This window comes from Anser brachyrhynchus, assembly GCF_964034855.1.
Source record: "Anser brachyrhynchus genome assembly, chromosome: 1".
Taxonomy (NCBI): Eukaryota; Metazoa; Chordata; class Aves; order Anseriformes; family Anatidae; genus Anser; species Anser brachyrhynchus.
Genome location: NC_137694.1, coordinates 195,770,416 through 195,795,007, shown reverse-complemented (window position 1 = coordinate 195,795,007; position 24,592 = coordinate 195,770,416). Strand labels below are relative to the sequence as shown.

Here is a 24,592-nt window from a genome sequence, read left to right as displayed (position 1 = left end):
GGAAGTTGTGCTGGCGAAGCTCTGCTCCGTCTCTGCCGGCAGCCCCCAGGAGAGCACAGCATCCCTTGTTTTTCATTCAGCGGGTGAGGCTGACCTTACACTTAATTAATGGCTCAGCCCTGACTGGGTAATGAAAGTGCTCCTAGAGCATACTTGTGATTGCTTTTTTTAAATCCCTGTCTCTTAAAATTCCGCATTGGTTTCAGAATTGCTCAACATTGTAATTTAAATGCTGTAACTGCCCATTCATCGTCCTGTACACAAGGAGCTCAGAACTTCATTAATGCCACTTTAAGGCACTGCGATTTTGCTGAAGTTGCTGGCACCAAATCCAGCCTTGGGCTCTTGAAAAACAGCCCTTCCAACAGAAGGTGGTAGAGGATAGGATGGGAGGAAACAAGTAAGGAGCCAAGAGGCAGAAGGGCTGAGGACATGGTGAGAAGGTGGAAAACCACTGTCCCTGCACCCAGTCAGGCTGTGCCTCTGCTGATTTCAGCACACAGAAGAACAGGGACTCCTCTGCTCTGCCACGTGGAATTTTTGCAATGTGGCTACATGGGACAAATCCTTCTCCATTTATAAAGGGTAATTGTAGTTAACATTTTTCATACATTACCCTTACATGAATTTGGATCCTGTATTTATATAATAAGGGTGATTCTCAGCAGCTCTGCCAGCTTGCTCTCGTTATTAGTAATTACTAATTCAAGAATCACCAAACGACTTTAAAAAAAATCTATATTGTCATTTTCTATTGTAATATACAAGACTGCACTAGATGGGAAATTTAATTTTAAATGCTGGATCTATCCTCTGTATATGATTTAAGTACATTGTTCTTGCTCGTGTACAGTAGACCATATCGATTCTTAGTTCCTGCCCCTTTAATGTCACTGGGACTATTCAGCAACCAGTGGGTAAGCACTGTGGTAACACATTATGGTCTCTGAACGTGTGACTGGCATGGTCAAAATGATTTTTATTTGGAGAGGAGATTTTTAAAGAGAGGAAAGATGCCTAGAAAGGCAACTTGCCCTGAAAGCCAAGGTGATGTGGGCATTCATTTCCCTTAAAAGCTGCTGAAAATCTCCTACTAAAATATAAAAACAAATAAAACAGCCTAAAATAAATTAAAAGTCACCATACCTGCAATCACTTCCTGTAACTGCAAGCAAGCATATATGCCAGTGTTCTTAAAAGTGTGAGCTAAAATGTTCCTTTTCAAATTTGCAGCCCTCCAGCTGGGCTTCTCTTACTGTTTTGAGTGTGTACTTTTCCCATCACACCTGCCTGATTTAAACTGAGATTCAGGAAGAGTTTCAGCAAAAATAGTGGAGGGGAGGAACAAGCAACTGGCCTCTGGTACATGACTGGCTCTATTTCAGGGAAGAGTAGGAATTGAATTGCCTCATCTATGTTTGCCATTGCCATTGCTATTGCATTCAGTTATATATTAAAGATAATATGGCAATTTTAAGTACGAAATTGATTGCTTCCCCCCCCCCCCCAGAAAAAAAATGAAAGCTGAGACAGTGCAGAAATGATGGTATTAAAAGGACTACAGCTGCAAAGAAGAAAAAATCCATGCCTATATCAGGCTTTGTATACCCGAACTGTTTGTGCTGGGAAGAAAAAATAAAAAATAAAAGCACAAAAGACTGGGAGGCAGGCTTTCTGATTTGTCCCAGCTTACTGCTGGTCTTAATAGTTCATACAGAGCCCTACTTATCACACCATTTTAATCAGTTTAATCTGCAACAGCTCCATAGGCTTCTGACTGTCCATGTGAGACCTGTACCTGGACATCCCCAGTCCTTGCCATATCAGCCCCGTTACAGTGCTGGGATTTGGGAACAGTGAAATTCGGCTTAGTGCCGGTGCATGGCATGCTGCAGATGAGGACTATCCAAATAATATTAACTATTTCACACGTGTACTAGAAGCAAACAGAGGATCATATTGACAGGCAACATGCCAGCAACCCAAACTGCTGCCCACTCCTTTCTCACCTGTGGGACTCTCGCATTCCACTTTCAGTCTGCACGACCTGCTGCCACAGAGCCTGAAGGAAAAAATGCAAGTTTGAATACTGAAAAAAATGAGAAATTCATGCTAGCAGCATCATATTCCATATGAATTAAGTGTGGGGGATTTGAAAAGTGGATGAAGCATTTCCTTTATTTAAAGAGATCACTTGGGAGTACCTGAGAATCCTCTCACCCAGCTGTAGCTGTCAAAAATCGTCTTTTTGCTGTGACACTGAGGCTTCCTCAATAGCAAATTTTGGCAGTGTGCTTCATCCTTTCTTAAATATGATATATATATATACGAATATATACACAAATATGTCTATACATAAGCATTTGAGGATTTCCTGTTAAATAAGTTACAGTGTAATTACAAATTCCCTTTCTCTTTTACAGTGTCCATTTTGGCCGGCTCAGTTGTCCTGTACTAATTGCCATTTGCACTGCATTCTTTATTTTTATTTTAAGCCTTGAATTCATGAGTAGACGTTTTAGCAGGGCATGGACTATGGTGCATTATGAGAGATTAATGGTACCACAGGAATCCACTGGTGCACAAGATCAGTCTCTACGCCATCCAGTGTCACCAGCAGCCCATCTATCATGTGCTGTTTCTGTTTATCTGCCTCCTTCTCTGATATATATTGTATTTTCATGCACACCTGCACATAAATAGATACATATATGCCTATCATGTTAAGAATTGGACAGTCAATGGTTCAAAGTGGAAAGCATAGAAAATAAGTCTTAATCATTTGATAGGCTTTTAGAAAACAAACTGCTGCAACTGCATGAGGTGGGGCATTATCATAACACTTTATATTATTCACTGAGTTTAAGTAACTTCAGTGTAAACTCATAGTGGTTCATGCTTTGAGGCATTAGAATATGTTTCATCTCAATGTTTAACTCCATTGCATCACCCATGGCAAACATCCCAAGGAAGATACTCTGAGTAGTAATTAATCACCAGCCTGGGACCCTGAAAGGCTTAGTTGAGTAAGCAAGATGGAAAGAAAAGCTTTGAATTTGGAAACAATGTGGAAACAGGATGTGAATATATATGAAATACTGGCTGTGGTGTTCCCAGCTGAGGTCCAGGACAGTGGCAGTCGGCACCCAGGGTGACAGCAGGTCTGTGCCAAAGGCTGTGGTGACAACCTGCAGAAGCAGCTCCTTCTCTTGCCAGCTTCATTTTGAGGGCAGTAAATGAAATAGCTATGGCCAAGTCATGTTTCTAGCTTGTATGCTTACAAACCAACAATGGATAGAAAACAAGGAAAACTATGTTTGTTAAGTCATATATGCAGTTGTATTGTATATATCTCTGAAAGCTATGTTGTTAATGTGTCTAAGCCAATAGTTTTGGGTTCACAGTAATTGCATACCATTTATTTACAAATCTTCCCCAGCAGTATGTGCCTGTTACCTAAAGCGATGGAGCAGGTCCCGGTCGTATGTCTGTCTCTAAACCTGGGCCAACAGTACATGACATAGCACCCACTGTGGCCTCTGCTCTGTCACTTTGCAATGCGATTCTATGTAGTTTTACTTGAATAACATAAAATAACATATATAATGTTATTTATGTTATTTTCCACGTGAAGAACTCCTGTAAACCTTGCCGTTTTGAAACTCAGTGAGGCAGGCGTCTTAGACAAGCTGAAAAACAAATGGTGGTACGATAAAGGTGAATGTGGACCCAAGGACTCTGGAAGTAAGGTCAGTCGCTGCAGTTCGGGACCTACTATCGTGTTCACAAAGCAGTAAAGGGAGTAATGACCAAAATGACTTAGAAGTAAAATAAGCAGCTGTAGACACTCACAGAGCAAATTGGCTTTGCCCCATCTTGATGGGGGTCACACTTTAATTTAAAGAAGCACTATTGCTTTCTGAAGTCTTCAGTGGTATAAATCACCATAAATCACCCAACGTCCTCCTACGAGTTGAAGGCAGCTGTTGAAGAGTTACAAGGCAGAGTTTTTGTCTGGGGGGAAGCAGGTTGGGTTGGTTGTTTCCATTGTGCCTACGGGGGATGTACCTTCCCTGTCTGCTACTTGAGCTTGGCTCCACTCATATCTTCTCCTTTCAGGGCTGGCTAGCCTTATGGTGTCTTTGGACGGGGAGAAGCACTAAGGGGAAGGATTTCCATTTCTTGCCCCCATTAGTGAGGTCTCTTGCTCCTCAAGCAGCCAAGGAAGCCCTAGTTTAAGCTTTGGAGTGAAAGGTTTCAATAATTCGTAGCTTTCTACAGCTACCCGTATTTACCCTAGTCCATTCCCAAACTAATCCTCAGAGCTTCAGGGAGCTCATGAGGACAAGCCCAGAAGGAGGTATTTTTCTGGTGCACCACAGTTAGTGCCAGCCCTGTGTTCTGGGAGTCTGAAACATCCCCGTGGTGCCTGTCTTGGTGCCAGCTTTTGGTGCCCAGAGCTGAGGGGACAGCATGAGGGCAGTGACTGCCAGCTCTCCCTGCCCTACACATTTTGCTTTTCTTGCAAGGGGTTTGGAGAAAGGAGTGACAATCATCAAGGGGATGGCAGAACACCCATAAAGCACAGCTAAGAAAGCCTCAACCCACTGTGTCCATTAGATCCAGGTCCTTCCCAGTCCTGCCTGCTCCTTATTCCCAAGTTCCATGTTAGCAATTGCCACCAGAGGAACTGAGTCACCTTCAAGGTATTCAGTCCTCTTAGCCAGCTAAAAAGAGACAGACAAAGCAGAAGACTGTCTGTAAGCCCCAGACACCCCTGTACACCCATGGAAATTGTTACTGTGCTGATCTACTGACTGCACAATAAATAGTGCCTCTTTAAATTAAACCCTAACGTTGAGCATAAGTTAACATTTCATACAAATTACAATTGGAAGTTAAGTACTCTCCTTACTTTAGGTAAAGATTATATAGTCTGCTTAAGAATAAAGCTTTATAAGTATCTTAAGGCACAATGCAGTATATGGGAGTCAATCCTGAGAGAGTTCCTTGAGAACTGTGCTAAAATTGCACATGGATTTAAAATCCTAACATACATGATTCATAACTAAGCAGTGAAGTATAGAGAAATGTAGAACAATCATTTGAAGTCTAGAGAAATGTAGAATAATTATTTACAACAGTAAGTCCAAAAAGGTGATCGTTTATCAGATGTTGTATATTTAGTAATTTGCTAAAGAAAGTTATCGTTGTTTTCTAAATTTTAAATAATGTGTAAGATTTAATAAATTACTGTTTAAAATTGTACTACTGCAGAGCCTTAGTCCATGGGCATGTTCCAGAACTGTATAATAAAACAAACCAAAAAAAAAATTACAATAATCAGTAAGAGGCAAATATATGGTGATGTGTATGGTACAGTGTGCACTTTCAAAGAAGTGTTTGTTCCAATAACTTGAGCCTCACATGTTATTTTCACCTGTCACTTACGTAGCAGAAAGTCAGTCTGGATCTTTTGAATTAACATCAATGCCTACTACAAGTGAAATTTGTCTTTTCGTGAACATCAAGCAAAATCTTGTCTGATGTAAATGGATTTCTGGATTCCAAAGCTTTTAAAGAGCTTTGTGTAAATGCAGTTTCATGTCAGTGTTAAAATGTCCCTTAAAGAGGACTGGACGTGTCATCGTTCAATTCTCCAGCTAGTGGAAGTAATGCTTTGCAGTAAGTAAACAATGACATCTCAATATACTCGCAACATACTTATAATACTTTGATGTTGACCAGGAAAACTAGGTGCTTAAAATATATTTTATAGATCCAGATAGGTCAAATTTTGTGAGAGGCATGTAAATGACGGTAATTTAATTTCAGCTAAATGTTGTTATTTATATCTATTTCTGATGTTTTAATGTGTAGCTTGTGCTGCAGGGGTCTGGATGCCGGGGTTAACTGTGTCACTTCTGTTTCCCCAGGACAAGACGAGTGCCTTGAGTCTCAGCAACGTTGCTGGAGTCTTCTACATTCTGGTTGGAGGCTTGGGCTTGGCAATGCTGGTGGCTTTGATAGAGTTCTGTTACAAGTCCAGGGCAGAGGCGAAGCGAATGAAGGTGGCAAAGAGTGCACAGACTTTTAACCCAACTTCCTCGCAGAATACCCAGAATTTAGCAACTTATAGAGAAGGTTACAACGTATATGGAACCGAAAGTATTAAAATTTAGGGGTAGGACTTAGGGCCTACTACAGTGAGTGGGTGATGCATCTTGTACCGCAGTGTTGTGACATGTCTGTCTAGTGGTGCTTGCTTCTAAACAGAGCTTTATATTTTGGAAAACTTCAGTGCAAAGTGGTTCAGTTTTTTTGGCTGCAGATGTACAGCATACTATTCTATGTTGCTAATAGACATCTGCATTGCAAGAAAATTTTAACATAAAAACTACGTTTATAACAACTAAATGTTGTTCAATCAGTTGGGAAATAATTGGTATTTGAAATATCCAGAGGGCCAGTGTTTAATTACTTGATTGGCCAGTCTGTTCTCTTAAACATTTGCACTCTACCGATGACAAATTGCTGTAAGCTTTTATTATTCTCTGTTGGCCCTAACTGGGACTTCCATACATTGAGGATTTAGGATAGGCAATGTCACTGAACCATAGTTAACCTAATGGAAGACAAGGCACTGTTACAAGAAGTCTAAATGTTGTTTTACCTTCTCCTCCTCCTCCCCACCCTGCTCCTCACCCTCCCTTCGATACATGTTTTATGCTAATTGTGTGGCTTTTTTTTTTTTTCCCCACACACAATATTCTGCTTCAGGTCAAGCTTTGTCCACCATAATAACAACCAAAAGTCACTAACTAGTGAACAGACTTTGATTATTGTCCTCAGCTTTCAGTAATGTGCTTGCTTGGCTCGGGACTCATAGACATTCACGCAGTGATTTCAGACCAAAATGCTGATATTGCTGAGCTGCATCCTGCGTAGTTCCCCTTAGTAGGTGTGTAGGGATGGTTTACCAATGCATTTGGTCTCATCCATGCAGTGAGCAGCTTACTAATCATTAGTCAAATCAACTCCCTGACCTTTGGAAATGGTATGTAGCAGCACACTAAGCTTCTAAACATAATTTTTCCATAGTTTCTAAGCTAAACTGGCTGCTTTGTAATAGAGGTGTGCCAGTCCCCTGCCCTCTCAGTGCTACCTCAAGCTCCCTCCCCTTGCCAACAGCAAGCCTCACCTCTCCTCTTCTAACAAAACAGAATTAACAAAAATTAGGTGAAAGGAGATGAATAGAAATGTTATGTTGCCACCTAGAAAAATTTTCAGAGGAAACAACTGGAGATGCAATTACTATTTTCTATTTATTATTTATATAGCGCTGGAGTACACGGCGCTGTACAATAGGTGAAGTGTGCCAAACACATAACAGGTCCCTGTCCCGAGGAGCTTACAGGCTAAAGGCACAGCCGGTACAATACCGAACCATACAGTACAGAGCAGACACAGAGTGAGCAGAGCATGGTGTTTGAGCATGGTAGCTGGAGCGCTGCAAGGAATAGGTGGGTCCTCGGGGGGCGAGGGAGGGGGCTTGGCGTGCGCTGGCTGGGGAGCTTCCCAGACGTGCTGTCGCGGTGTGGTTTTCTTTGGTTCCCTGTTGTACAAGAAGTCATGACCCTGGGTATACGTTAATTGTAATAGAGCCTGATTTCCCCACATAAAAAATGTCTCAGCTGTGCACTTAGTTCACTAGTGAAAATGTGAGGCATGGAAATAAGCAAGAAAAAGGCCAAACCTCCAGTGCACAGCAGGTGAACACCACTGAGAGCATCCCCAGCCTAGTATAAAAAACAATGCGTGCATATCAAAGCAGGGAGCTCCAGTGATAACACATCAGCAATCCATTTTTATAAGCAAACCCAAGGTATATTGACAATAGTAAAATATAGTTTTTTACTGTTCTCTCTTATCATGAGCAATGCACTGTTCAGCAGCAGAAGTCCCAGAAAGCATATTTCTTGTCAAGTTTACAAAGCAAAATGCATCCAAAATATAGTCCTAAAGAAAAATAAAAAATAAAAACCCAAAGCTTTTATTCAAATACTGACCTGGCCCAAACTGGCTTTCTAAACTAACCCTGGCATGACTTGAGTTCCCACCCAGTGCTATGATTACAGTACAACAAATGCTATTATTATACTTGCAGAATTTATTTTACCCTTACTGTCTTCTGCACATAAAAATTAGCGCTAATTCAGTTTTGTCTTCTAAGAAAAGAACCTAAGTACCTTTCTCTAAACTTTGAGTTTTTGTGTGATTTTTTAAAACAGAAAGTTGAATTCTTACAGGAGAAAATATATTTTAAAAGCCAACATTTTATTTAATTTAAAATTCATGTTTGGGCCAGTGGTAACTTCTGATAACATTTTAAAAACATCTCAGGGTGCAGGCATTTAAAAACTTAAAAAAAATACTTAGGAATTTTAAGCAGATATTTATAGAATTCAGAAATTCTTAATTTTCCTTATCTAGTTTGTTGTAATAGTTACCTGAGAAAATTTTGAACCTCACATAGAAGAGCTTATGCTTGTAGGTGTCAGACTGCTGAGGTCACCTCACACTCTCGGGCAGAGCAGGGCCACCTGTGGGGCTCATACCCACACGGGTCATAAACCTCTGCCAGCCGACAGCAGGACAGAGTTCACAGCAGTCTTTACACATACTTCTGCAGAAATATGCCTGCATTTAGCACTTCAAAACCTCTGATATGTTTATTTATCCAAGGAGTAAAGGGATCATATTAGGACTAAAACTCACTAATACGGAAAGACACTTGGCAGTCCTAACCTGCATGAGTAACCAACATGCTGATTTTTAAGCTGACACCAAAAAGTTTTAACAGTTTATGTTTTAAACTGATACAAAAAGGCTTAAATAACCCACTTGAAAATTAATATTCATTAACATATTTTCTTCTAATTTAGTCCTGTAGAAAGTAAGTTGCCTCAGGGAAATTAACCCACTGTGAGGCAGCAAAAAATGCAAAAGTAGGACTAGTACGCATGCATGTGATAAAGATGTTCAGATGGAGGGTTATTGAATCTGCCCTTGGCAGGGTAGGAGATGTGTTGTGAAGAGGGAGCAATCCCTTCCTCTTCTCCATTTTCCTGTATCAGCACTAAGCCCTTAGCACGCCAGTCAACCTGATAGCCTGGGAACAGTGCGGAGCCCAGCTCCCCTCTCTGCAGCTGCCCCAGAGAAAAGCCCTGCTGAGTTCCTCCCATCAGACCCACGGGTGTGAAGGGGATTATCCCAGGGATGCCTTCCCAGCCACCACCACACGGCTTCTCCCTGGGCCGTGAGGCGCACCAGCCAGCTTCCAGTTCCACTGCCTTCTCTTGCTCTCCCAACCCATGCTGTTCATAATTGACCAAATTAACTACAAAATTTACCAGAAAGACACACACACAAAAAAAAAAAAAAAAAAAAAAAAGTTAACTGCTAACAAGGCCAAAGTCTAGAGGATGGCTCACTAAATGTGTAATCTATTTATTTTGACTTATATACTTCCAATTCAACATAGAAAAAAAAATGAAAGTTCATCTTCAATATCTGTGCCAAAGACATCCCCAGGTGACCCAGGTACTTAAGTCTGAACAACAAAGAACCCACACAACTGGGATACTTGTATTGTATAGACTGAGGAGGTCAGCTTCCTAAATTCCCATTTCCCAGTAGGAACAGGACAGTCAGTGTTTTCAAGTGTTTAAGTCAACAACTAGTTTAATCAAGACTAATGATATTAATCTGAAAACTAACACTATTGCTTAGTTTGGAAACTAACACAGTTAACTGTTTACACTTAATGCACAGAGACTTCCACAACTTTAGTAATATTCACAGTAGATATCAAGACTTTTCCCTCTCATCCCAGCCTCTCCTGAAACCATTTCTATAGCCGGGTCATAAATCTGAAATTGTAACAGCAATTAAACACGGTATTAGCCTGGCTCATTACCCATAGCTTAGTTTAAAATAAAACACAGAGACATATCTGATTACTTTACTTTATGGCACCTTCCTGAGTACAAGTTTGACCTGCTCCTGCTGACTTTGTTGACTGTCTGGGTTGTTTCCTGCAGTGTGTTGCTGAGCTGTTGTTAATCTGTACCGTGAGAAGAGAGGAATTGCCTTATTGCAGCTTTTTCTGTTAGTCCATGGAAGGCTGCTGAGAAATTGTTCATTATTCTCTTTTTTTTCCTTTTTTATTTTTTGTTGGTAGATCCCTTTTTACTGTCTTTCTGTCCTAAGTGTGTTGTCAATGGCCAGAAAGCTTTATAGACTGAGCTAGAAAACCATCAAGCTTTGCATAACTCACTCATCTCATGTAAATTTCTTTCTTGGATTTCCCATTAGCAAACAGATAGCTGATCAAAGTGATGGAGAGATGTTGGTACACAGCGATGACTTGCTGGGAAATTTAACCAAATCGGCTGTCCCATTTCCAGCCCAGTCTGCATTGTGATCTGATCTGGTCTCTCATCCCTCCCCAAAACTCATGGCTAAAGATCTTTTCTTGCCATTGACCAAACCATGTTCTGTGCATTTCTGCAGGCAGCAGAACCTTGACATACATTTGCAATAGGACTGTGGACATGCACCATGTGGAGTTTCACCACATTGCATTGTGTCTGTGCTTTGCAAATGCAGTTTTTTATTTGCTGCTGGGTGTAGTTGAAGTTTTTGTTATTCAGCAGAACTCTGTATGGGCCCAGGTCCCCACTCACTCTTTATCTATTTCTCCCTTTTGATATCTAGCTGTTGCGTTAGTTCAAGATATGCTGGGTAACAGTCCCTGCCACAGATTACTGTGGCAGCAGGGAGACTTTTTAAAGGAATACTATGGACTTTGTAATTGACGATTAACGAAGTTTTTTTCAGCTGAAGGGGAATGCCATAATGCACTCTTTAAGCTGGGGTCTTATTCTGAAATTTTTACAGTAATTGATCAGGAATTTGCTCTTATATCCATATCCTGCTGTGCGATAAAGGCAGCTGTACTTTGGAGAATTTGTTTTTGAAGGAGCCAATAACAGCAATACAATATTAGACTGGTGCATTTCATAGAAGTGCACCCAGAAACTGTGGAAACATTTGGGAGTTTTAAGGAATCTCCCTCATCCCAGTTTAGGGCATACTGATACCTTGGAAGGAGAAACCGGGCTCAGAGGGACAAAGACCTAAATGCAGAGATCAGTAATAAGGCAAATAAAATGATTTCATAATGTTTCTCATCCCTTTGCTCCTATGTGAATGAACCCTCCTGCCTCTCTCTTTTCCAATCACTATTTCAGATTACATCCCTGCACACCAGTTACAAGCATTAGTTGAATAGACTATAGCTTCAGCTGGCTAGAAATCAGAATTCCTCCACTAATTAGTATCTTATCACAGTATCTTTGAAATCTGTTTCAACACAATGTAGTTTGGGTGCCTGATATTCCAGGTATCCTTTCTGCGTTGGTTGACCCTAGACACCTCCCCTGACTTCAACCATCTAGAAATCATTCAGTCTAAGCTATTTCTATTTTAATGGGAGAGCTCTTTTAGATTAGTTTGCTGATTTTTGGATGGCTGAAGTTAGATGAAATAACTATAAATATTTTTTTCTTCTGTTTGAGGCAACCAGTCTCTAAAGATAGTTTGTTTTGATTTACCTGAAGGTAAAGATTTTGAGGTAGCATTTCTTTAAACCATCATTTGGAAAGTTTAGACCTAATGTTAAGAACTATAGAAAATGTATTTTCTCTCTATAAACTACATTGCCTTTGAAAGTTCCCACCTTCCCTAATTATAGGAAAATATATATATGAAAAGAGATTTGAGAATGGATGCATTATGAGTAGAAGTAATAATTTATTTAGATTTGGTCCATGGAATTATCACAAAGACAGCTATAGCAATTTGTAAGCAATTTTCAGTAGTTTTATTTTATCTTGAAATACCTAGTTGAAGTTTTAAGACTACAAATGCCTGTGCATGACTTTATTCAAAGGTGCTAATGCTTTCAGGTTTATGAAAGGTCTTACTGAATGTGGTTTGAAGTAGTTTAGTTGAAGGTATTCCCTATTCTGTTAATTTCTTGCTCAAATCTGGAATTTATATTTAAATTGATAATGACTTATTGTAATAAAATTTACCCTCAGAGTTTCTAGCCTTTTTCCCCTAGTATGCATAAATGCTATGTATTTTACATATATGATTATTATTTTTAATGTTAATATGAAAAAATGCAGATGTCTAAAATTTAATATTTTGGTGTTTGTTGTGTCCTGGTTTCTTGAAGGGCAGAAATGTTCTAACACTTTTTTCTTTTCTCCTTTTTTGTTTTTTGTTTTTTTGGTTTTTTTTGGGGGTGACAGCTTACCTTTTCTGAAGCCATAAGAAACAAAGCCAGATTATCCATCACGGGAAGTGTGGGTGAAAACGGCCGCGTATTGACTCCCGACTGCCCGAAGGCCGTGCATTCTGGAACTGCAATTAGACAAAGTTCAGGATTGGCTGTAATTGCATCGGACCTACCATAAAAACCAAAAAAATAATTGAGTGCCTTAATCAAACTGTGTTGGTGACTGATGGGAACACAGCACAGACTGTAACGACATGGGAGTGTCATTGATGAACTAATAATTTGGCTGAGAAAGGGAAGTACGTCCAAATGCGCCAGACATCATCAGCAACAATGTGTGCATGAGCTCAGCTCGGAAACCCAAACTCAGATTTTATATCAGGAAAATTCATAACTTAGTTTTGTTGGGGGGAGGGGGCTGGGAAGGGTGTATTAACAGCAACAAATTTCACTTGAGTGGACTTAAAACTAATAAGACTTGCCAACTTAGCGCATTAAACTGTGAAGAACATGCTCAGAAAGGACAACATTTTGGTCTTTGTCTTGACAAAGAGAGAAAAATAGCTATAGAAGTCAATGAACATGCTAACCTGTGTCTCCAGAACATCAATATATACAATGGAAGAATATTCAGCTGTTCAGCTGTAGAAATGAATCACTAAACTGTGATAAGAAAATAATAAATATGTAAATCCTGTGAAAAAAATAAAGAAATTATTTACATTTTCTTTGAAAAAAAAAAAAAGAGGAATATTGAAACATGCTTGCTTTTTAACTGATGTAAATTCGGTAGAGGACAACACAATTCTTTTTTCTAACCATCTTAGGGAACAATTCATTGCAATAATTGATATAAAATGCCATCACTGTAATAAAATTCAGAGACTTTTTTTTTATAAAAGTTGTTGGTCATCCTCTTGTTTGCTGTTACCTTCATTCTGTTCCATCATTCTGTGTTCCACAGATTTGCATCTGTCTAATACAAGAAAGAAAATGAAAAAAATGTTTAGAGTACATCATCAGTCTGCAGTGTAGAATCAAAAGAGACTACGGGTCACTCATGTTACAGATATTATTTATAATCTTGTTCTGTGTAAGAAACTGTGGTTTTTGTACCCACCAAAAAGAATAAAACAACAAACGTTCTTATAATATCGACAGAGCTTGAGTTGTTTTCTGATCATTAGGGACCATTAGTTATGTCATCTGGAGAACTGAACAGGATTACTCCAGGATGCAGGACCTTATCTTATACAGTCTGGGTGCCTGCACATTCATGAAGTGCTTTGAAGTCCTTAGAGAGGTGGGACTCTGAACTGCCAAAGTACCATCATGATTATTCTGTAGGTGTTTTGGTACTAGTCATTAAAGTTCTTTCTGATAGGTTAGGGAAGCATTTAGTAATAGTGTCTGTCCTCTGGGGGCTTCAAGGGATGTGGTACTAGGGAGCAGGAAAGTAAAGATGATGTTTTTTCAAAATGACTTGATACATACAGTGTTCATGGTACCCAGCAACCTCGGCTTTCATCATCCAGCCTTTCAGTGACAGGTGAGGGAAATGCTACCAGGCATCATTTGAATAAAATCCTAATGTCTACAGGAGTAGGCATGTCTGTGGGTGCAAAGTTGCAACAATTCTTTACTCGTGATGGCTATTCCCCTTGGCCGTGCTAGACACTGGAGTGGTCTCCAAATCCAAGCCATTACCACCAATGTAACAGCTCCATTTCAAGGCCCAGACTGTAAATCAGACTGTAAATCAGATTCATACTCAGATTAATCATAGCTTCTAATGCCGCTGTGATTTTTTCAGGCCCACAAATTTTCATGTTCAGATGGCTTACATTTCACTATCCTCTGTGGCTGGTTCTTCTCTCAGGTCCCAGGGCTTCAGGAATGGGGCCTAATGGTGCCAAGCGATGGCCAACACCCAACAGCTACAGCACAGAATAAACAAATAAAAAAGCTCTATGGACTTGAGATTCATCCTATCTAATATGGAAAAGTAAGAGGTAGCAAAGCAAGTGTTAGCTTCAGTTGACTTATCAATATAGGTATTAATTTATTTACTTCAAATACTCTAGATACCCTTTATAGTTACTAGAGATAGATAATCAATGAGACTGAATAACCTCATCTTAAAGCAGACATTAAAATATCAAACAACTGAATCACGGTGTAAAAAACATGTATCTTTCTGCTGACTATAGTCTAGTCTGAGTGTGACCAGTTCTTACACAGATCTCGGTAGTGCAGGCAAAGGTGAAGATGAGGTGATGCTTACCCCTAAGGCATAAATACTACTGAGTGTGCAAGGGTCTAGGAGGAAAACAACACGGTATATGATGAATTGCTGTGACTCAGCCTATTGTATAATCCATGTTTTACCAGCATGTTTAGCTCATTCATGAGTTACTGTGAACCGTTTGTGTTTTGGTGGCCAGAATGGTGATTTCGCTGATTTTCCTCTTTGAGCAAAGCTGTGAGCTCCCTCTCAGACTTCTTTTTACATTTGAATTAAAAGAAAACAAAGTTGCAGGGCTTTTTGTTTGTTTGTTTGTTTGTTTTTGTTTAAAAAAAAAAATGGTTTGTCTTGATTTTTCCTAAAGTAACATATTAGAGGATGGACAGACTGGGAGACTGAATGTGAAGGATGCTGTCTATTCTGTTCTGCTGTGCCTGTCTATTTTTCCAGGAGTTTGTCTTCAGCCTTTCCTCATTCAGGATGTGAGCAATGCCAATGCTGTCCAGGGATACATTACTGTCTTCCAGTGTTAATCCTCTTACATCCTGCCCTGTCTCTCTGATGTATTACATCTATTTACTTCAGCAGACAGCACATCGCTACAGTTTGGAATGTCCCCCATGGAGTTCATTCTCAGTGCCTAAGTTGGGTTTCCACTTGGAAACAAGACCTCACAGTCCTTTGGGATGTCCTACCCAGTGTCAGTAACTACCAAGGATCCCCGCAGAGAGGATTCACAATCAAGCAGCATGAGCAATGTGGCCACCGAGCAGCTTGGCCGTGGAGTGCCGTGACCCACCAAAGGGCGCAGGGCCAGCAGCCACAGGGGAGAATCGCTGCATCCTCTCACCACTTCCAAGCCTTGTCCTTGGCCAGGGAATGCTTTGTTCAGAGAAAGCTCGGTTAGATGAGGTGAAGAGGAGACTGTGATGTGTGTAATACAGTGCAATGGATATGAATTAAAAAAAAAAAAAAAAAAAAAAAAACTCGGTGGGAACATGAGAGAACTGACTAGAATTTGGGGGGCTGAGAAAGCAATCCCCAAGTATTAGTCTGCCACAGTGGCTTACTCAGTTGTCTTATTGAAATGGGTAACCTTTGCCTGACTGCTACAATCATCTTCACATATCTATCTCAGGTATCTCTCAGACTTTTTTCTCTTGCCATTCTCCTGAAACACACATTGCTCACTCCTCTATGTTTCTCCTCAACAGGACTTTTGAGGATCAGTGCCAGAAGGTAACCTCCTACCTTCTGGAGGCAGGAAATATGACCCGAAGGAGGAGGAAGCACCCTCAGATCAGGTTCAGGAATATTATGGTCTCCAGTCCAATAAGCATGAGGGTCTAAGGCTCTGTCATTAGATCAAGACTGTTTCAAGGTGTAAGAAATAGCAATGCAGCTCCTGGTGGCTGCTGGGCCGCATCCTATTCTCTTAGCACAATGGTCTCAGCTCTTTTCCATCCTTCTGCCTTGCTTTTTCTTCAGCCACCTCCATCAAGCAGCTTTCTGACAATCACTGTCTTGAAGGGGGAAAAATAAACAAGGGAGTCTACTGAGTAAAGGAGACTATTAATATCGAGGCAATGACTCAAATATCATTCACACTTTTTTCCAAGGTTTGTCCTCAGAAAGAACATGGGCAACAGTACTTGACCCATTTTCCTTCACATAGGCATCTGGTGCCACCTGGGGTGCCCCAGGCCATGCTGCCAGGCCTCCAGCTACAGGACCAGTAAGTGTCCCATCAACCCCAATTCATACCTGCCAGTCCCAAAGGTATCTCAATCACTATACAGAATCAGAAAAAAAAATGCAGGATAGCCATATGTGGCCAAATTATTTAAGTCTCATCAAAATTGTGATTCTTATCAACAAAAGCCACATTTCTGCTACATATACCTAGGCATTTAGGGTCACCTGAGATGCCTTTGAGTATCCTACCTGGCCTCCTACTGGAAGTCCAGAAAAGTATGAGTCTGCTGTAGATCCTGGATCATCAGATCTAAGAGCCCTGTGCAGATGTCAGTGGGAGAGTAACTGAGTCGTGCCCAATAGCCTGTTCAGCTGAGTTATTTTTGCACCTCCATTAACTAGATCTCCACAGAATGTGAAAAGACTATAGTTTTCCTAAAGATGTCTACAATTATCTTAATCTTGAACAGAATGCTATATGCATTTATCTGTCTCGAAAATATTTTCAGCCTTGCTGTAACAAAGTGCAACTGATAACGTTAATACTTACAACAATATGACGCTTTTTTTCAAAATAAGTGTCCTCTGAGCTGGTGTCAATCACAGCAGGACAAGCCTGATTTGACATTCGTCGTTATATTTGTTGTTTTTCATTCTACGCCTTCAACTCTCCCACGCTGGTAGTGTGTTGTATTAGACACCTACTGAATTCAAAATCAGTACAGACTTGCTGGGTTGTCTGAGGACCTCACAGGCAAAGTTAGTATTACACAACCAATTTTATTGCTGAATTTCACCAAGAGAGTATCCTGGGAGCTGAATGTACATGCCCTGAGTTGAATTTGCCTCAGTGTACTTAAGAACAGAGCCTGGGAAGAGGAGTATAACTTTATATTACTAGCTATAATCCTTGTGTATGGTGAAGGAGTGGTACCTGTCCCCTGCTGTCCCTTAGGGGTTCTGTTTTGGCTTCTGCCCTGGAATGACGTCAGAATGAAGAGCAAATATTCTTTAATTTTGTGTAGAAGCTCCAGTGTTCTTCTGCCACCTCAATGTGCAGGCAGACCTTCACACATAATTAGACAATTACAGCAGAAGGGAGTTCCTGAAGCTCTCAACTGGCAGAATATACCTGCTACACTAATTCTAAAAGCAGGAAAAGAATGGCAGCCTGAAACAGGCTGCAGTCAGTTGTTGTAAACATGGATTAATTAACACCGTTACAACAAAACGTGTAATTGGCATGCAACAGGCAGTTAAACTTCAGCTGGAATGTCTAAGGGCAAGAAGTCACGAGCAGAATTATAAATAAAAATGTAGAATCGCTTCCTTTTCTAAATGAGATGAATGTTGCAGGTTCCAAATAACTTATTGATTTCATAACAGTTGTATCAAATGTAAGGCCAGGCAAGCTGAAACTAGTAAATAAGAATCATAGAATAATTTAGATTGGAAGGAACATCTGAAGGTCATCTGCTTCAAACCTCCATTTAAAGCAGGTCCAGCTTTGAAGTTAGATCCAACTTCAAAGTTAGAGAGGTTGCTCAGGGTTAGTCCTGTCAAACTTTGAGTATCCCAAATGCTGAGAAACCCTAACCTCTCTGGGAAACCTCTTCCAAGTTTCGGCACCCTCAATATAAAATAAAGTATATAGTATAAAAAATATTTTCCTAAGATCAAAATCTTCCTAATAATTTTTGTAGCTGTGCACTGACAGCAGATTCAAAAATGTAGCAACACATATTCCAGGTTGCTTTCCTAGAAGCAAATAGATATTATTATTTGTGTAGCCGAGCTCAGAACCTGGACCAATCTGTTAGGATAGAGAAAAGGCACCCTGTCATCATACTTCAGAGGAGCATGCACTACTGTCAGCCTCTCCTTATGGCTAAAAAGAGGATTCACTCTCCCAGCTCACCAATCCATCATCTTACATTAGCATCAAACATTAAAAAGTTTTAAAGGCCATGGCCTGAATGTCTTTTTAAAGTGACATATTTCTAATAACTTTAAAGATCTTTGGCATGATTAAACTGTTGAAGCGGACTTAAAAGTGCTTTCAAATGAATAATATATTTTTCTAAAACTGTAGAAAAAATCATGTTGCTTTTTCAGTTGTATATTTTAGCTGTTCCTGTGAGGATACAAGTACTAAGGTACAGATTCTACTCAGACTTATACCTGACAGTAATTGTTCAAATCTATGCAGAACTCATATGAAATGCAACCAGTGGTGTGGATAGGGAGCTCTGATCTGGTGAGATTTATACACCTATTTTGGTCTTATTTTGTAGAAGTTTTGGGGAATATAAAAGGTACAAGACTGTAGAAGTTTAAATCCAGTAACTGTTGAAGTGTCTTGTTACACATTAACAGTAGTCATCAAGTTCATAACAATGTAAAAGAGTAGGTGTCTTCCACCATACCAGGCTATGTGAGAGAATTTTCATATTTTGTTGAGCAGACCACACCACAAAACTACAAATTATTTTTTTTGCCTGTATTTTAAAACGAACATTTTAATATTCTAATTACCTGTAATACTGTCAATTGGTAGATTTTCCCTAACTTTGATACTAAAGCAATAAGAAAAAAAAAAAAAGTGTTTTCTGTGGCTAAAGAGGAGAATCAATATTGGGAAAAAAAAAAAACTTTAAAAACTTTTAATAGCTTCAACACAAAGATTAGGAAATAACTACTTGAAAGCCTAAAGAAAATTCAGTGGCATTCTGAGGACATCTGTTGATATTTGGGATGACATTAACTTCACTTTCAATGTAACTATCTAGGAACTTGTACAATGCAGCATATCTGACTGATTTTAGATGACTGTGGGGGAGATAATCATGCCTTACCAATCTTTCCTGCTTTTTGTTGGTGAAGGCAACCAACGATGACTAATTCAAATGTCAATGTTTACACTGCAGATGTCTACACTTGACCAAGCAACTCCTACTCGTGGAGACCTAAGTCCAACCACCAAAGTGTGAAAAAGAGTGAGACTAACTCTGATTGTAACATCAATCAGATAAGGAGACAAGGACACAGTTGCTACCATCACCTCCAAAGGCTATATTTATGACATTTGGTCTCACAGCATCTGAAGCCTGGAGGTGGCTTGTTTTCCACTCTATGTGTAAACAAGTTACTTAGGACTCTGCTTTTCTCATAGCAGCCATTAGATACCACCAGCACCTAGAGATAACTGTTTACCCTCAACTCCAAAAAATCATGTTGGTTAGCACACATTTAATTAAAATTGCTGATGCCACTGGTGAGCTGTCAGGAACCCTCATGTCAGTAGTGGGATGCCCTGAAAAGGGAGCTCTCAAAGTAGAGATGAGAGAAGGTGAGAATGCATCTCCCTGCTGGGGCCTGATGCTAAATGCATCTCCAGCACAGCTCAGGCATGACACTTTGGATCAAGAGTGCTGAAGGCAGATCAGTACAGACACCTTGAGGACCTGTGGAGGTATCAGGCAGCTCTGTCTGTGCATTTAACCAGGTACATTTTGTTTACAGAAGGAACTTGAATCTGTGTCTCCTATGGCTGAAGTGTGTTAATTAACTACTGGCAATACAGACAGTTCTGCCTTCATGTCACTGTTAATACTTAATCCTTCATACCAAGTGGCACAGAAGTAACCCCAGACAGAACAGCCAGTGTCCCACAGTTTTAGTGGGGTATGGGGATATGGGCTCACAGCGCTGCTCCATGTGAACTTGTTGCCACCTCATCCATAGGGGCCCAACACGTTGCCTGTTCTCTAGTTTCTCTTTTATCGCAGCTTCTAAATCTTGGCTTACTGCTAAGCTTCTGAAGAAAACAAGGTCATTTTTCACTGTCTTTCTCCATATTTCTCTTCAGGCTATCCCTGGTAATTTCTTTTTCTAAGACACTTTTCAACGGTCTTAATGCCCCTGTGTATTTCATGGAAAGCTTTGCCATCTAATTCAGGATTGGAGATCACACAAATGCAGCAGACCACTTAGGTGCTGAGTCAATGTGACACTAAGCAAAGTAACAGCATGAGCCTCTGGGAGATGATCCCAAGCACTTGCAAGCAAGCCAGTTTCGACACTCATCACTGGAACACTTCCATGGGTCAAGCCCAAGAAGGTAGCAAATAAATTGAAAATACCTGAAAATTAAATAATTTATATAGAGGCCAGGTATAGTAGTTCATTTCATTTCTTAATTATATAAACAATATTTAAAACTAACTAATACACAGTAACAATAAGAAGAAAATACCTTATAAAACATTAAATTGCATCATTCCCAAAGAAAATGTAAAACCCAAAAAATTACTTTAAAACAAGCAATCCTCACTACGATTAACATTAAGATAGAACACCTGTTCATTCTCTGGAGACATTTCTGACTACGTCTAGCTGCCTTGGAGCTGCAGCAGCCGTCAGAAAGGAGGCTGTCAGGCGGGTTGAGTTATGCTGCTAACTGTGTCAGGCTAAATTGGGTTCAATACTTTCCAAGTGTGTGATCTGTCACTGAAGGCTTTGAAGAGGCAAACACAATGCAATTGAGTCTGAAATTCTTCCAGAGTTTCTGAACAGAAGGGGAGGTTTCTTTCCTAAGCATGTGGGCACAACTTCTGGCCTGTCTCCTCTTACTCTGTATCAAGGAGGACTGGGATCAGGAGTGAGGGTGTTTTTAAGGGCACTATGTTTGGACAGGTTTTTCAACACTCAGAAGACAGGAGCTGATGTTTCAGTGCTGTGGCTTCCTTCTCCTCCCATTTTAGTTGGCCACAGGGGATAAGCAAAGTCTGAAAGAAGACTGTAAGGCGTCTGAGCCATTAGCATGCACAGCTGATAGGATTTGGTTGTTTGTGCTCACCTACCTTCCTCTCCGTTCAGACCTGACCACCTGATTTTCACATCCCGTATTAAGATTGATAACCAGGAGTTACTGTGACATTAAATTAACCTCAGAAAAAGAATTGATTAGCATTAACCTCTACTTCTACTTTTGGCAAATTCTGTGTAATGTTTCCACAAATAAATTGCAGGGGTCCAGGCTCAAAGAGGTAATAGGATGGCATTTCCACTCAGCACGGCCGTCACTGACACTTTCTTCAGAAAAAGGCCACTGAAACTCTTTGGGATTGTGTGTGGTAGTACAGCATTAGCAGGTTGCTGTCAACATGGAACAAGATCTCTTGAGGTTTAGCTTTCACACAAGGCAGTAGAGGCTTTTGTCTTTCAGTCAGCACAGTGAAAGTGACGTCCACCCCAACCAGTCCTATCACCTCATCTTACGAGTGTCAAAGGTGGTCACACAGTACACACACAAGTCACTTTGTGTGGTGTTCATCCTGCCACTTGCAGATCAGCAAACCACAGGAGCAGAAAGACCTTTTCTCTGTGGCTTTGCTCAAGCTCCTGCTTCTGGACCCATCCTTTCTGCTCTCTTCTACCTCCTCTAAATCTCTGCAATTTTAAAGTAGAGACCTGCCCTGTGAGACATTAATGGGCCAGAGTTAGTAAGAAGGAAATTGCTTGAAAGGAAACAAAAAATTGAAGGGGCAATTGTGTACTGAGGGATAAATTAAGAGCTTATGCCAGAGAGAGGTCCTATATCCTGGAATAATGAAGAAAATGAGAGGGGTAGTCCAGAAAAGGAGGCAGAAAGGAGGAGAAATGTCTTCACAGTGCTCTGCTGGTTCTTCAATGTCTACCTTTCCTACTCACAGTGCTCCTGTTGTTCTCCACACCCTTCCAGCTCTCTTTCCTTAATTTGATCCCCACAACGACTCGTCTCTGGCATATTCCTGTCAGACCTCCTTCTGTGAAAGTTTGCCTTGTCCACGTCACAGATTTCCTTCCCTGCTCTGGGTTCTCAAAAAAAAAAAATCATTTTCCCTTCCAAGTTCTTCACCTTTGCTCACCTACAATTAACCCCAAAATTTTCTCCTACCCAATGTGGTTTTCTCTACTGTTGCTGCTTGAATAGCTTTTATGTGCCAAGAAGTCTTGATTTATCCCCATTGAAGGTTGCGATCTTGTTCCAACCCAGCCTACTCCATTCAATATCTCCAATCCTCCATCGCTGTTAAACTCAGACAAACTCCTACACCTCAGACTGCCCATGGCAGGGTAGTTGGAATTAGATGATCTTTAAGGTCCCTTCCACCCCAAACCATTCTGTGATTCTGTGACTGTTTACACTGCTGTTCCAAGACTTTTTCCAACTGAACCACATTTGCCCTGAGTTCCCATACAAAAGCAGTTCAAGCTCAGACTTAAAGAGAGGGCACAAGTAAAGCACACTGATTCCTCCATGTGTATTGCAGACAATATAGTTAAATTTGAAACATATTTTATCTGCAGAAGTATGAGGATACTAATTCATTTTTTTTCTTGCTATGTGTTATTACTTCCTGATATTTTCTGCAATATAGCTGCAAAGCCACTCATCCTTCATTTTGCATTTCTGTAGTGGATTAATCTTACTTAAATATATATTTTTACATTTGTCCATCTTAAATTGCATTCATTTTTTTCTGCACTATTTATGCAACTCATCAGCTTTATAGAAAACTTTTCAACAGTTGATATCATATGGAAAATAATAAGGGGAAAAGGAAGAAAAAACAAGCATTGTGAGAAATATTGATTCCTTATGACTAATTGCCAGTTGCAGTGCAATTAATATGTAGTACAGCTGATTCATTTGAAAAAGTTTTCTTGCTAAAATGGTGATTTTCTGCAAAAAAAATGTTGCAGAAAAGCTGCATATAAAGTCTTCACTTCAGAGTTATTTTCAAATGATGGTAATTCAATGTTTTTGTGACATTACCAACAGACAATGGTAGGTTGTTATAGCAACAGAAGCGATGTGATGACTTCATGGAAGCGAGTGACATTACCTTGACAGTTTGGGAACAGTTGCTTCATTTATGAGATTGACTATGAAGAAAACAGACAGATGAAGATTTGTAAATATAAATGTTCTCTGTGTATAAAGTGCCAAATATCCTAACTTTCCTTTGACTAAAGCTACAGATGAAAGAAGTTAAAATATTTCAATAGTACTTCCTTAGGCCCATTTACTGCAATATCCATTAGGAAAATAAGATTTATATCCATACATTAAGTTTATGATATGGGATAAACACCACATTTATGTAAAGGTGATATTTCTGAAGTGTTTCCTAGTAGATGGAAAGTGGAAGAATTTCTAGGCATGATAACATATTTCTTCTTTCTCTTTAGGTATGATGTCCTCAATCAGAAAGATTTATTTTCTGTTTTCAAAGCAGTCCTCTTTGATAAATGCTAAAATTAAACTAAAAGTATTTTTTTATTAAAATGATGCTAATACAAAAGATGTCCCTTCCAAGAACATCCTTTTTTATGCTCTTTGTTAGAAGAAAGAAGAGGAAAGAAAAAGTTTTGTACATTTTCCAACTGTGGTATTGAAAATTTACACAGGGCATCAGCGCATGACTAAGTGCCGCTGAGCAACATTTCAGTCAAAGTGAAGACTGGTGTCAGCCCACAATAAAAATAATGAAAATATGCCAAACTCCACAGTTACAGCTACCATTACTGTCAAAGAGAAGGATGCACAGATGAAACAGCAACAAAGAAAGTACTACAGCAGTATTCACCAAAGTGAACAGTACCTGGAGAAAGGCCTTGGAATGAGATGTAGAATGACCAGATCATTTATACCAAGGTGTTACTAGTGGTCAAGCAAAAATCCAAACATCTTGTTAGCACAAATTCAAAGGAAAACCATTCCAAGGGAACACAGAGCATCTCTAGAAACACTGAGTCAAGAGTTGCATACAAAGAGATGAAAGGGACAAAGAAACACTGAAAGGATAAAACATGATGTACTGAATTTGCAACAGCGGAAATTCCATTTAGACATTTATAAACAAAATTTTCACAAAGACATTGGTCAAAAATGGAGATAGGCTGCTCAGAGGGGCTGTAGGGACTCCTTTCTTGGAGATATTTAAAACTTGCTGGACTCAGGCCTGAATAACCTGATATAACTCTGAACTTGGATGTTTCAGCTTTCAGAGGGGGATGGTACAGAAAAAAACATCCAGTGCTGCCTTTCAGCCTAAATTATTCTATGCTTCTCTGACAAACAAATTTCCTACATCCCTACGTGAAAGTAGCAGAGCTAAATTAAAGCTAGTGTTTCCTTCCCCCAGTTCTGCGACCTATCTTCCAGACCACTGTTATGCCAACACTGAGGGGATAAGAACATACTATGGGCCTGTGACAGCATGAGTACCAGACAG

The 24,592-nt window shown here is 39.9% G+C and overlaps 1 protein-coding gene across 8 annotated transcripts in view; it reads left to right on the top strand.

The window, feature by feature from the left end:
* GRIA4 (glutamate ionotropic receptor AMPA type subunit 4) overlaps positions 1–14,910 on the top strand; it is a 224,400-nt gene extending 209,490 nt beyond the window's left edge. For 2 of the 8 annotated variants that reach the window (XR_013946757.1, XM_080580695.1), the window contains 3 exons: positions 3,635–3,749; positions 5,937–6,071; positions 12,384–14,910. Coding sequence is in view for 7 of the 8 variants with exons in the window: in XM_080580695.1 (XP_080436821.1) it covers positions 3,635–3,749; positions 5,937–6,071; positions 12,384–12,548 (415 nt within the window). In the remaining variant the exon portion in view is untranslated. Of the gene's footprint in view, positions 1–3,634; positions 3,750–5,936; positions 6,185–7,340; positions 7,524–12,383 lie in introns of those variants that run through there. The other 6 variants (XM_080580697.1, XM_080580698.1, XM_080580701.1 and 3 more) reach the window with 6 other exon arrangements.
* The last annotated feature ends 9,682 nt before the right edge of the window (positions 14,911–24,592 follow it).